Consider the following 13,017-nt stretch of genomic DNA (forward strand, 5'->3'; position numbering starts at 1 on the left):
CGTAAGAGCAATAGCAAGTGCAAAGACCCCGAGGTGAGAATGGGCCTCGGCTCTTCAAGAAAAAAGCAAACTGGCTGATGGGACAATGAGTAAGACCAAGAAAAGACAACAAGGAGAAGGACGAGAGCCTCAGGCGCTAGGTTATCTGGAGGGCAAATACGTGGAACTCTGTCTTCAAGGCGTTGTGTCTGCGTCCTTTGCTCAAGTAGAAGGTTCGGGAGGATGGGGGCGTGGTCTTGTCCTCCCAGTGCCTAGAGCACCGCCTGGCACGGAATATGCCCTGGTAAGTATTCCTTAGTGAATTGCAGGACACAACAAACAAATGAGAAGCCTTTGGAAAATTCTAAGTGGAGCTATGGCCTGAACTGAATTTTAAAGTTTTATGACAGGGGCACCTGGCTGGCTCAGCTGGAAGAGCGCTCAACTTGTGATCTTGGGGTCATGAGTTGGCCCCACACATTGGGTATAGACATTATTTCAATAAACAAATAAATAAACTTTAAATTATCAGAAATTTCAAACTAAAATTTGTTTTTAAAAAGCAAAAAATAAAAAAAAAAGAAATCTTCCCACTTGCAATGACGTGGATGGAACTAGAAGATATTATGCTAAGTGAAATAAGCAATCAGACAAAAATAATTATCATATAATCTCACCATCATATGTGAATTTAAGAAACAAAAGAAGGATCACAGGAGAAGAAAAGAAAAAAAAGATGAAATCATGGAGGAAGACTATAAGAAACTCTTGATCATAGGAAACCAACAGGGTCGCTGGAGGGGAGGGGGTGAAGGGGCAGGGTGACTGGGTGCAGCCACTGAGGAGGACACACAATGTGGCGAGCACTGGGTGTTATAAAAGACTGCTGAATCACTGACCTCTACCTCGGAAACCAGTAGTTTATTACATGTTAATTAAATTTAAGTTAAAAAATAAAAAACCTAAGGATCCCTGGGTAGCCCAGCGGTTTAGTGCCTTTTTTCAGCCCAGGGAGTGATCCTGGGGTCCCAGGATCGAGTCCCACATCAGGCTCCCTGCGTGGAGCCTGCTTCTCCCCCTGCCTGTGTCCCTGCCTCTCTCTGTGTCTCTCATGACTAAGTAAATAAAATCTTTAAAAAATAATAAATACAAAATAAAAAAGCAAGACAAATAATGTCTATCTTCCCCATACATGTCCACTTCAGCTTCCATCACTGTCAACCTGAGCCAATTTGGCCCCACCTTTTCCACCTACCCTTCATGCCTATCACTTCTGCTCAAACCCCATGAGATGGGCCTGGGGTGACCGTAAGGTGGGTCTGAGGTGAACCTGGGGTAGACCTGAGGTGAACCTGGAGTGGACCTGAAGTGGGCCTGAGGTGAACCTGGGGTGGACCTGAGGTGGACCTGGGGTGGACCTGAGGTGGACCTGAGGTGAGCCTGAGGTGAACCTGAGGTGGGCCTGAGGTGGACCTGGGGTGAGCCTGAGGTGAACCTGGGGTGGGCCTGAGGTGGGCCTGAGGTGAACCTGAGGTGAACCTGGGATGGACCTGAGGTGGGCCTGAGGTGAGCCTGAGGTGGGCCTGAGGTGGACCTGAGGTGAACCTGGGGTGGACCTGAGGTGGGCCTGAGGTGGACCTGGGGTGAGCCTAAGGTGAACCTGGGGTGGACCTGAGGTGGGCCTGAGGTGAACCTGAGGTGGGCCTGGGGTGGGCCTGGGGTGATCCTGGGGTGGACATGAGGTGGGCCTGGGGTGAACCTGGGGTGGATGTGAGGTGGGCCTGGGGTGAACCTGGGGTGGACGTGAGGTGGGCCTGGGGTGGACGTGAGGTGGGCCTGGGGTGGGCCTGAGATCGGCCTGAGGTGAACCTGGGGTGGACGTGAGGTGGGCCTGAGATCGGCCTGAGGTCAACCAGGGGTGGGCCTGGGGTGAACCTGAAATTAGCCTGAGGTGAACTTCGGGTGGGCCTACGGTGGGCCTGAGGTAACCTGGGGAGGGCCTGAGGTTGGCCTGAGGTGAGTCTGGGGTGAACCTGAGGTGGATCTGAGGTGGACCTGGGATGCACCTGAGGTGGTAACAGCCCCTCAGCACTGGAGACTGCCCTGGAGACTGCCCCGAACCATAGGGTCTTGACGAGCTGTCTCCACATACGTGTGCCAGGCTCCTCTGCAGAGAAGCCGAGGGCTTGTGAGCGTCACACGCACACAGAAAGGGGAAGACTTCTTACTTGATATGAGCCACAAGGAGTTTAAGGAACGCTCAGCGTGCAGGCAGGGAAAGCGGTGCATTCTTTGTGCCTCTGTAGAACTTCTAATCATGTCACGGCTCAGCTCAGGTTTCTCCAAAGTGTCCCCACGGGGTCCTCAGATCCCCACATACCCTCAGATAATGAGGAACCACCCAGGGCTTCCCTCAGGGATCGGACTGTGACACCGCGGAGAGACACCGCCAGCACCGGACGTCCTGGGGAAGCAAAGTACTTGGGAGAGGCTGCTCCAGGCCTTTAACCCAGGGGGCTGTGGTTCTACGAGGACGATTTCTCCCTCTTAGGCACATCTTCTGCCTCAGTTTCTCTCAGAGCGCTATGCTCTGTGCACTTGTCCTAGCGAGCCTGACTTGCTCCCTGAGCGGACAGAGAGAGGGGGGCGTCACAGGCCACATCTTGCTCCGTCAAGGGTCGGCCACCACCCTGACCCACTTTTCACGTTAGCTGGGTGGCGGCCTCGATGACTGCCCACCACAGCTGCCACCTACAGACGAGGAACCTGAGGCAGGCAGAGTGGCGCCACCTGCCCCAGGTCACACAGCCCGAACAGGACCCAGGCCCCGAGCCGGCTGCCGGCAGAGGCCCCGTGGTCAACTGGATGCCTCCGGGGCAGAGCGGTCGCCTAGCTTCCGCCGTCCAACGCCCCTGTCAGGAGAACTCAGACTTCAGAGAACGTCAAGGGCCTGCCTTGCCGGAGGGATCCGGCAACCTCCCGAAGGCGGGCCGCTGGTCCAGCGTGAGCTCACGCTGTGCGCCTACCTCAGCAACGTCAGCAAGGGACCGGGACACGAATGAGTCTCTCGAGTTGCCGTCCAGCAGGCTGGGGCCCAGCAGGGATGTGCCGCTCTGCGTGCCCGCGGGGGTCGGCAGCATCTTCCGGCTCTTCTCTGGCGAGATGAAGCTCGCTGCCAAGGGAAGGAGGAGACCCCCTGAGGCTGGCTCACCGGGCTCCGTCCAAGGGGAGGACCCTGCAGGTTGCAGGCGGCCCCTCCTGGCATCTGCCGTATGTGCGTGTGGCCACACGGCTTTGCACAGAGCCTCATGCAGCCCCGGGGCTCCCTCACATGCTGAGCCCCGGAGAGTGAGCCCTGCAGCACGTGTGGGGCGGCCTTGTCTCCCAGAGGCCCCGCGCCTTCTGCGGTCCAGACCACCCTCACCTCCGCACTCCTGCCCGGTTCGACGTGTTGCTCATCACAGAAGACCGGGCCCCCAGTCATGGCGCCCACACGGATGCCCACCAGCTGCACGTGTACAACAGCCCCTTTCTAGGGCTGCCGGCACCCCCACACTCATGCCCCGGCCACCCTGTGAAACCCAGGGTGCCGGTCCCCAAGGGCCGAGGAGCATCTCCCACATGGGCTGCTGAGGCCGCTGAGACTGCCCCTGGCGGCCCCTGCCACCACGCCAACCCCTGAGGCCCGGGGAGGGGGAACCCATCCTGTCGACACCCGGGTCCACGGTCAACACGCCAAGAGCCTGCGGGAACCCTCACCCAAGCTAGGAAGGGACGCCTCCCACCCCCGCGCTGCAGCAGGGGCAGAAAGCCCAGCAGGCAGAAGCCGGGCAGCGGGCACGGCCGGGCTGAGTGTCACATGGGTGTCAGTCACCAGAGCTCAGTGACGAGCTCGCTAGAGACCTCGGCGCGTCCCCCTGCGTATGTGACGCGGGAGAAACCTTGAAACGAGCAGTCCCGGTGGCAGTTCTGCCGGTGGCAGTCCCGGTGGCAGAGTGCAGATTCCAGTCCTTGTCACCGTGCCACAGGGAGCCCGCGGTGCCTGCTGCACTGGGACAGAGACCAGGAGCCCTGCAGACACTCACCAAACAAGCTGCTGAGCGACGAGTCTGTGGGGTCGCTGGGGCACCACTGGGGGTCATGGGTGGGGGAGGCGATCCAGTCTGGCTGGGGGCTGCTAGACGGGGATGGAAGACTTTTGGAGCTGTCACTGCCATTCAGCTTTGCCGGAGAAAGAGGGACTCCCTCACCTGTCAACCAAAACGCTGGGTCAGAGATGCCAGGGTGGGGGAATGGCATCCTGCATCAGCTATGCACCAAGAAAGCAGCAGGGTGGCACAGCCGTGCACCACGGCACGTCTCGACCCAGGAGCCCACAGGGCCCCACGGAGGACAAATGATCCTGGCCTGTGGAGGGGCCCATGGCAGCAGGGGCCATGTCCCATCTCAGGGAAGTACGGTGGCTGTCACTGTGCAGATAGCATCAGACCCCGTGCAGACAGCAGCCCCAAACCCTCTCGCTCACTGGCGCCAGCACCAGCCCTTCGGGGTGCACGTTTCTCAACTTTACCAACAAAAGTAAGGCGCAAAAGTGGGAGCCCAGTTCTGTGCGAATCCGCAGCCCAAAGCAGACCAGCAAGTGCCGTCGCAGAGTCGCAGAGAGCCAGTGAGTCCAACCCCCTCCCGGGACACGCACAACGTCAAGCGTCCACCCAGATTCAGAGCCACCACACACAGGCCTCATCTGAGCCCTGGACCCATTCCCTGTCCTCGAGGCCGCAGTGCCTGCCCCCGCCGGGCTGCCCAGCGCCCCCCGTACAGCAGGTGCTCCACGGGACAGGGGCATGCCCAGCAAGTGTGCAGACACCTGACGGGAGGTTGGGACGCCTTGGGCCTGGTGTGGGGGCATGTGAGCCTCGGCCCTCACCGTACTGGCCGGAGCTGATGGCAATCTCGATGATGGAATCGCTAATGTGCGTGGCAGGCTCGCCCTGCGAGAGCACGTCCTCAGGGGGCCCGGGCAGGGAGATATCCAGCAGTGCAGAGACGTTGGGTGGGGACAGGCGGCTGCTGGAGCCCTCCGGCGCAGGCAGGGGCGCGGGGGGCCCATTGTGCAGAGGAGCCTTGGACAGCTCGGATAAGGACAGCACCGGCGAGCCCTGGTGGAGGACACAACGGGGCATCAGGGGCTTGGAACGGCAAATTGGCCTTGGCCCTACACGGCCGTGACTGAGGGACAGAGAACTTGAGAGGGAAACGACACCAGCAACCACCTTCTCTGCAAGACACACGCAGTGGGTTTACTTCTCCTGAAACCTCTCCAGCCACGGCAGCCGTGCAGGGCCAGCCCGAGGCGGCCGCAGCCGAGGTGGCCTGGCCCTGGTCCCCTGCAGGTAGGACGGCTAGAGGCCAGGCAGAGGGGAAGAGCGGGGACACTACTGCCTGAGGACCTCCGCCCCTCCAGCCCTAATCCCTTCGTCCTCCGGGAGCGCAGCTGAAACAGGCCGCCCTGCAGAGGGGAAGGGAAGCCGGAGACGGGGGCCACCTGCTCATCTGTCGAGGTGAAGGGGCAAAGGACGAGACTGCCGGGCATCAGGGCCCGCCTACGTGTTCCCGCTACGGCCCCAGGGGAGCGAGGCTAGGGCACGGGAAGACTACAGGCTGGGGGCCGGACCTGGCAGCTACACTGCTCTGCAGCTACCAGCGCTCCCTACCTGGAAACCGTCTGCCACTGGCTCCTGCTCAGGCCTCGAGGGGACGCTGATGAATGGGTCGCTCGTGCCCTATGACACCAGGAGAGCCAGTGAGCATCCCCACCCGCAAGTCCCTAGAAGCCAGAGGATCAGGAGACCCCTGTCGACTAGCTTGGGTCACCAGGTCCCCACAACTGAGGCTGTCAGTTCAGAGAGACCCTGGTCCCAGCACAGCCTGAGCATGGGGCATGGGGTCGGAGGCGTGCCAGCCAGGGGGGCATGGGGTGTACTGTCGGCTGGTGAGGCTGAAGACCCAGTGACTTGTACAGCCAGAAAGAGGTCCGGCCTGTCACAGCTCTGGATTCTCTGGCATCGCAGCAAGCCTGCCCCACTGGCCCCATCCGTGGCTCTCCCCTTGGGGCGCCAGGGCTCACCTATGCCACGGCCCCCCTGGTTCAGGCCTTCTACCGGGGCCTATTAGGGCCCATCGCTCCTGACAGGCAGAACTGGGGTCCAGCACAAACCAGGCCTCATGGTCTTGGCGCCCACACCTCTGACAGGGGACTGCCCTATCCGAGGAGCTGGTGGTGTGGAGGAGCCTTTGTAGGCATACTCACCCCCACGGTGGGGATGGAGTCTCCGTTGTGATGGGTGCCAGTGGACTCCGGACCCGGGACAGTGGCGGTCACCTCGTTTGAAGAGAGTGGGGATATGCCGGATAAGCCTTCAGCGTCCAAGACAGGGAGGGGGCTTCCTGGGATGATTCCAGCACTTTTAGCTGCTAAGTCGATAGCACCTGGTAGCAGAAAGGACATTTGGAACCTCAACTGCAGGGACACCTTGCCAAGTGCCCAGGGGGCTTAGGGACACCGAACGCGTCCCATTCTCCCCAAACATTAAGAGACGCGTGACTGGAAGAAGGGAACAGACACCTCACTCGGAACCCTCGCGTGGTGTCTGTCCTGTTGGTGACAGAAACTTACTGGCCAGGTGACCTGTGGCCTGGGGCGGAAGGGCCTTGGGCACAATTGGCCGAGACAGGGCTGCTTTGGTCAGAGAAGACTGGATGGGCCGGAAGGAGCCTCTCCCTGGGGGGAAAGAACAGAAGCGAATGCATCAGCCCGCGTCATCTGAATGCTCAACAAGGGCCTCAAAGTGTTTCCCTGAGAGAAACAGTCACCGAGCTGAGCCTCGGAAGGAAGCACCAAAGTTCCCAAATGCTTGTGGACTTGGGGAGTCACAGGGAAGACAGGGTCCCGACACCTGTCCAGGAGGAAGCCCCGTCAGCACACGCATCCAGGGGCTGCCCGACGGCCACAGTCAGTATGCCACCCTGCGGGGGGCCGTCATGGGAGACAGGCACCCCACCCCAGCCAACGGTCCTGCAACCAGGACTCTGCCCCTGCGCCTCAGCCCCCTCACTGGACTTTCTGCAGCTGAGGGGGCACAAGGAAAGCCGGTGGCGCAGTGTCACAGTGTGTGCTGCACTTAAAGGGCGGGTCACAGCATGCGCTTCACTCAGCCACACCCCTCGCGTGAGACAGCACTGTTCAGAGCCGGGCTCCACGGGGCTCCTGCCCCCACACCACCCGGGCCAAGCACGGGGCACACGCAGGCTTCGTGGACAGAACGGACAAGGGGGTGCTCGGGCTATCCCGCCAAGAGCTGCAGGCACACCTGCCGTTCCCAAAGACAGGGGCTGTGCCGGAAAGGGGTGAAAAGTGCCCCAAAGAGCCTGAGTGCTCACCAGTCACAGAGGAATTGGACAGGATGGAAAAGGAACAGACGTTGTGGGACTGGTGCTCAGACGGTCGAGGAAGCAGCGTTCTCTGTGGAGACAAGAGTGTTGACAGTGAGACGATGGAAAGACGCCAGCGCCAGGAGTCACTCAGGAAACCAGGGACATGCTGTAAGGGGCATTCCAGGCAAGGCGGACCGGGTGTGTCCCGAGGGGGCCCTGGCTCTGGGGCTGACGACACAAGGGCACCCGGACACATCGAGGGCAGCAGAGCCCCCAGCACCAGGCCTGAGAAGAACCCAGAGGAGCCTACCTCGCCTGGGCAGCGCTGCAGGGATGGCTGGACGGCCCACCGCTCACCTGGGATGCCCTGCAGCGCGTGCATCTGCTTTGGGCACCGGGCAGACACTCTTTCGACACCCACCCCCACATCCGGGGCCCCTCACGCTCGTGGCAAAGGAAATATAGCGGCTCGCAACCCCACTGACGGACTAAGGGCATGGGCATGCTGCCTCAGTTGCCGGTCCAGCACCCACCCTCCCGGATTACCCGCCAGGCCTCCCGGTTCGCAGCAATGCGGTGCCGGTGCAGCGGCCTGCCACCTCACAGGAAATTACGTGAGTTGCTGGAACCGTCATAGACGTCCTGAGACACCTTGGAGTGCTGGGTGTATTCCCGCTAAGGTGAGAAGGACATCCCCCTGCCCCTCGGGGTTGCAGGAGTGGAGAGGAGGGGGCGCTACTGGAGTCACCAATGGCACGGGGGGGGGGGGGGGGGGAAGGGTCCCCCATGGCAAGGAGCCGCGGAGGCCGTGTGCTGGTTCTACTGCAGATGCACGCCACCAGGAAGGGCGGCAGGAAGCGCGAGGCTGTCGAGGCCCCGCTGCTCTGCCCCAGTGGTGGGAAAGCAGAGTGCAAAGCAGGGAAGTGAGGGCCTTTCACCGTGTGCCGACGACACTTTCTATAAAAACAGTAAATGCAAAAGCCCACATACTGTGTGTGATTCCATTTGCATGAAATGCTCAGAAGAGGCAAATCTGCAGACAGAAAATGCGAGTAGAGATAGTGCCTGTCTGGGGCTGGAGTGGAGGGGCACTCAAGGCAATGGAGAGATGGAATGTTCTGGGATCAGACTGCGGTGATGGCTGCACAACCCGAGTGCATGAAGGCCCACTAACCCCTCAGACCTCCTGGCTATGCGACGCACGTATCAACAAAGCTGTTACAAAGCTCAACAAAAACCACCTCCACAGGCCATGCAGGCTCACAACCCTGCACCAAAGAGCCACAGATGTGCCATCCATCCGGGGAGTTTCTACCCACTTCCAGGGGGATGATTCGCATACTTCAAGTGTGGCGGTACTGACTCTGCCCACATGCACACACACACGACACCTGGGATCTAGACACACGGTCCCCCTACGTGCAGGGACAATGTCCCCATGCCCCCAGGGATGCCTCAGACTGCAGACGGTAGCAAACCCTACACACACCATTTTTTCCTAGGGATGGAACTATGACAGTTTCATTTGTGAGTTAGGCACAGCAACGAGCTAACAGCACCAATCGCGAAAACAGAACCGTAACTACACACTGACACAGAAGTGACGTCAGCGAGGCCTCGCTCGCCAAACAGCGTATCGTGCCGCACGTGCTGGTCCCGCTCATCTCTGCCCACGGAGTGAGTGAGGTCAGGACGCAGGCACAGGATGCGAGGGTACTGCAGACCTGATGACAGGTCAGGAGAATCACCTGCTTCCTGCTGACCTCGGGTACAAACCACAGAAAGCAAAGCTCAGGATGGGGGGCCTGCCGCGCACCGGACTGCCTGAGATCCGTCACTAAGCTCTCGTTTCTAAATGATTTAATCTCAAGAGGAAGAGATTTCGAAGAGACTAACAAAACAAACAGAAAGCTGTACATTTATCGCAAAACAATACACATCCACACATTTTAGCTGCTGGTCATCACAGAATTCCTGCCTCACTTGTGCTCACGGGCCGCTCCCTGCCTGGCTATCCCCTCGGGGGCAGATGGCTTCCATGGGGACCCAGCATTCACTGTGGGGAGCTCAGGAGAGGTCTGGCCTCTGGCCACCCCAGCTATTTGCCAATTGCCTCTGCTGGCTGTGTATTTATAGAGGCTCCAAGAGTCCTCAAATAGATCCTAACCCAGGACGCTTGGGACTCGAATCCCCAGAACTTCCTGCCTCTTGTGCAAGTGGTTTTCATGCTGTGCAAAGATTACTTCAGGGAACGGTCAGCCCTGTGATTACTCTGTGTGTCCTACGCATAAGAAAGAAGGAGGAGGTGCCTGGGTGGCTCCGTGGGTGAAGCATCTGCTTTCGGCTCAGGTCATGATCCCGGGGTCCTGGGATCGAGCCCCGTGTCAGGCTCCCTGCTCAGTGGGGAGTCTCCCTCTCCCAGCAGGGGACCCGGAGGGGGGTGTGCCCAGACCCACACGGGTGCCCTGACCTGCACTACCAGTGGCTTCCGCAGGTGCCGGTTCCGCAGCTTCCTGGGCTTCGGCAGGAAGAAATCTGACTGCATCTGCAAGGAGAGGGTGGGGGCCTGAGAGCACGCTCCCCGGATGTGGAGCCCCCGCCCCCAATGGCAGTGCGGCTCCCCTACTTACGCTGATGGAGTTCAGGTGTTGACGGAAAGTCAGTTCTGTTTCTTTGCTGGGAGAGTAGAGCTTCCCGTGTCGGCTATTGGGCGGCAGAGTGGTGGGAACGGCAAAAAGGCCACCGTCGGAGTCACTGCTGCCTGTGCTGGAGGGGCCCGCCACCAAGAGGGGTCTGGGTGGGTTCCTCAGACCTGGAAGCCAAGGGAGAGCAAACACGACCACTCACCCAGCAGCATAGCCAGCACAAACAGAGCTCTCCCCAAAAGAAAACCGGAAAGGAATATGGGACAGCTGGTTCCGTTTCCTTGGAAGCATCTCCTAGATATCAGTCCGCAACACCTGCCTTCCCAGCTTTCTCTCTGGAACTCTAGCTCCCAGTGTGAGCAAATCATGGCTCTGATACCATGATGGCACTCTGCCACTTTGGTCCCCAGTGGGAAGGGCAGATGGCCTGTAAAGACATTTGAGAACTGGAAGAACCTTCCGACCATCTAGCACAGACCAGAGGTCAGCAAGTCAGAGAGTAACTGCTGGCTCTGGAAGGCAGAAGAGACAACAGCCTGTGGCAGCCAGCCCCCACTGCTACCTGTGCCTTGGGCTGCACGGACACCTGATCCAGCTTCAGCTACCCCGGAGGCCACACAGGACTCTCAGTCGAGAGGCAGGTATCCGCAACACAGAGGAAACAGAAAGCTAGTGATGTGCTCGGAACAGAAAATAACCCGGGCACCTGGGTGAGTCAGTTAGGCCGCTGACTCGTGGGGCTGTGGGATCAAGGCCCACACCAGGCTCCATGCTGGAGTCTGCTTGAGATTCTCTCTCCCTCTCCCTCTTGCCCCTCCTGCTCATGCATGCTGTTTCTCAAATAAATAAATCTTGAAGGAAAAAAGAAAGAGAGAGAAAGAAAAGAAAGGAAAGGAAAGGAAAGGAGAAAAGGAAAGGAGAAAAGGGGAAGGGAAAAGGGGAAGGGAAAAGGGGAAGGGAAAAGGGGAAGGGAAAAGGGGAAGGGAAAAGGGGAAGGGAAAAGGGGAAGGGAAGGGAAGGGAAGGGAAGGGAAGGGAAGGGAAGGGAAGGGAAGGGAAGGGAAGGGAAGGGAGAAAAGAGAAAAAAAAGACCCAAGAAACCGTTGACACACAGGACACTAGGTCAGACGTGGTACTGCCTCTCGTGTGAGGCACGTGCTCATGATGCAGAGACACCTGCTGGTGCAGGATGTTCAAGGTGCATCTAGGATGGCCAAGGTCCTGCAGCGAGGGCACGGGCCCATGGGGATGGTAATGAAGCACCTCACACCTGGCGTGGAGGCCCCTGAACACAGGACACAAAGGCCAGGCCAGTCCTCAATCCCTGTTGCCTCAGATACCAGAAAACCCAAGGAACAGCCCTGAATTGAAACTACTCCTCAGGTATGGCCTGGACAAAGGACACTGCAGACTAGCAGGTCAGCACACCATTCCTTCCAAGACCGTGTAAAAGTGCCGGGGCCTCCCTGACCCGAGGGTTTCTACAACACATCAAAAGTACCAGGGAATGGTCCCTTCTCGGGCTTTCAGGCACCGAATCAGCATGCTCTAGAGGCTTCCACTGACCTTACAAAGATCCCCCAGAGTGGCCAAACTGGCAAGGGCCACCCCATGTTTCCCACTGGCTTCAGCACCCCAGGATCCCAAGCCTTAGGTGACAGGCCTGGCGCTCACCCTCCCTGCGAAAGGTGGGATTTGTTGCCACACACCATGGGCAGGACAGCAATCAGCCGAGCGGGGCCAGACATCGGGCACGCTGTGCCCTGGGCTCAGGCACAGCCCACACACCCAGAAAGGCACTGGTGGCTGAGCCTCACCTGAGGAGCAAGGCGCAGAGCTGGGAGAGAAGGTCTTGCTGTTGCGGAGGGCAGACTGGCTCCGTGGGCAGCGGGGGCTCCGGGAGCTGACGGTCACCACTTTCCCTGGCGGGGTAGCCAACTGCTCCTCCTGGGCGGGCCTCACGGAAGCCGCGGAGCTGGCGTTCCCTTCTGGAGCCTGGGACAGAAACGGGCCACAACCAAAGTTGAACTCAGCCTGGGTGAAGGCAGTGGGTCTCCCACCAGCCTGAGAGGTGCTCACGCTGCCAGAGGGACCACGGCAGGGTGGCGACACGAACTCCTCTTTTTAAAAGCCTGCGCAAGGGACGTCCAGGTGGCTCAGCGGTTAAGCCTCTGTCTTGGGCCCAGGGTGTGATCCCAGGGTGCCAGGATCGAGTCCCGCATCAGGGTCCTTGCATGGAGTATGCTTCTCCCTCTGCCTGTATCTCTCTGCCTCCCCCTGTGTCTCTCATGCATAAATAAATAAAATCTTTAAAAAAATAAAAACAAAAAAAAAATTAAAAGCCTGCTCAAGAGGACCGCAGTGGACTCTCCTGATTGTGAGTCAGAGGAAGGAAATACAGACTTAATTTCTAGAATTAAACAAAGCTGTAGTCAAAAAAGTCCTCTGCTGAGTCAAAGTGCTAACCTCAGGGATCCTGCAGGCCTCTGGCTCAGCTGTGGCTGAGTGTGAGGAACCCTGCCACAGGGACAACCCATTCCACCCCACCTCTGTCCTCATCCCGGTGACCCCTCCCCAGTCTCCGCAGCGCCCGCCGTCAGGGCTCCCCCAGGGCCAACCTTCCCCTGCTTTCGGCACCACCTCGCCCGCTCTGCTCGCTCAGTGCCCAGTCCTGACCCACCTCTTCCTTTCCGAGGGACCTCTGCCCCTGCCCCGCCCGCTGTCACGTCCTACTTAGCTTATTCAGTGTCACCATCCAACGGGGCCCCCTGCACACCTAACAGCCTCTTGCAAGGTCCTGCTTATCCAGAGGCCTGGGCGTGGGCTGCACTTGCTTGGCAGTGCTCCGCCCCTACAAAGGGGCCTCCGGCCAGCCGGCCCATCTTTCACACAAGGGCTCTGAGCTCAGCTCAGGCCTCAGCCCAGTGGCTCTCAGGGCTGAGCTGCATCACAAACAGCCG

The 13,017-nt window shown here is 59.3% G+C and overlaps 1 protein-coding gene across 5 annotated transcripts in view; it reads right to left on the reverse strand.

Annotated features, from left to right (window-relative positions):
* CRAMP1 (cramped chromatin regulator homolog 1) overlaps positions 1–13,017 on the reverse strand; it is a 55,140-nt gene that overhangs the window by 4,080 nt on the left and 38,043 nt on the right. For 4 of the 5 annotated variants that reach the window (XM_041747754.1, XM_041747755.1, XM_041747752.1 and 1 more), the window contains 10 exons: positions 11,875–12,052; positions 10,044–10,225; positions 9,884–9,958; positions 7,420–7,501; positions 6,656–6,760; positions 6,290–6,468; positions 5,694–5,762; positions 4,907–5,138; positions 4,065–4,229; positions 3,006–3,151 (listed from right to left, as the gene is read on the reverse strand). In XM_041747754.1, the coding sequence (XP_041603688.1) occupies positions 3,006–3,151; positions 4,065–4,229; positions 4,907–5,138; positions 5,694–5,762; positions 6,290–6,468; positions 6,656–6,760; positions 7,420–7,501; positions 9,884–9,958; positions 10,044–10,225; positions 11,875–12,052 (1,413 nt within the window). The remainder of the gene's footprint in view (positions 1–3,005; positions 3,152–4,064; positions 4,230–4,906; positions 5,139–5,693; positions 5,763–6,289; positions 6,469–6,655; positions 6,761–7,419; positions 7,502–9,883; positions 9,959–10,043; positions 10,226–11,874; positions 12,053–13,017) is intronic. The other variant, XM_041747753.1, reaches the window with a different exon arrangement.

The sequence above is a fragment of the Vulpes lagopus genome, chromosome 3 (genome assembly GCF_018345385.1).
Source record: "Vulpes lagopus strain Blue_001 chromosome 3, ASM1834538v1, whole genome shotgun sequence".
Taxonomy (NCBI): Eukaryota; Metazoa; Chordata; class Mammalia; order Carnivora; family Canidae; genus Vulpes; species Vulpes lagopus.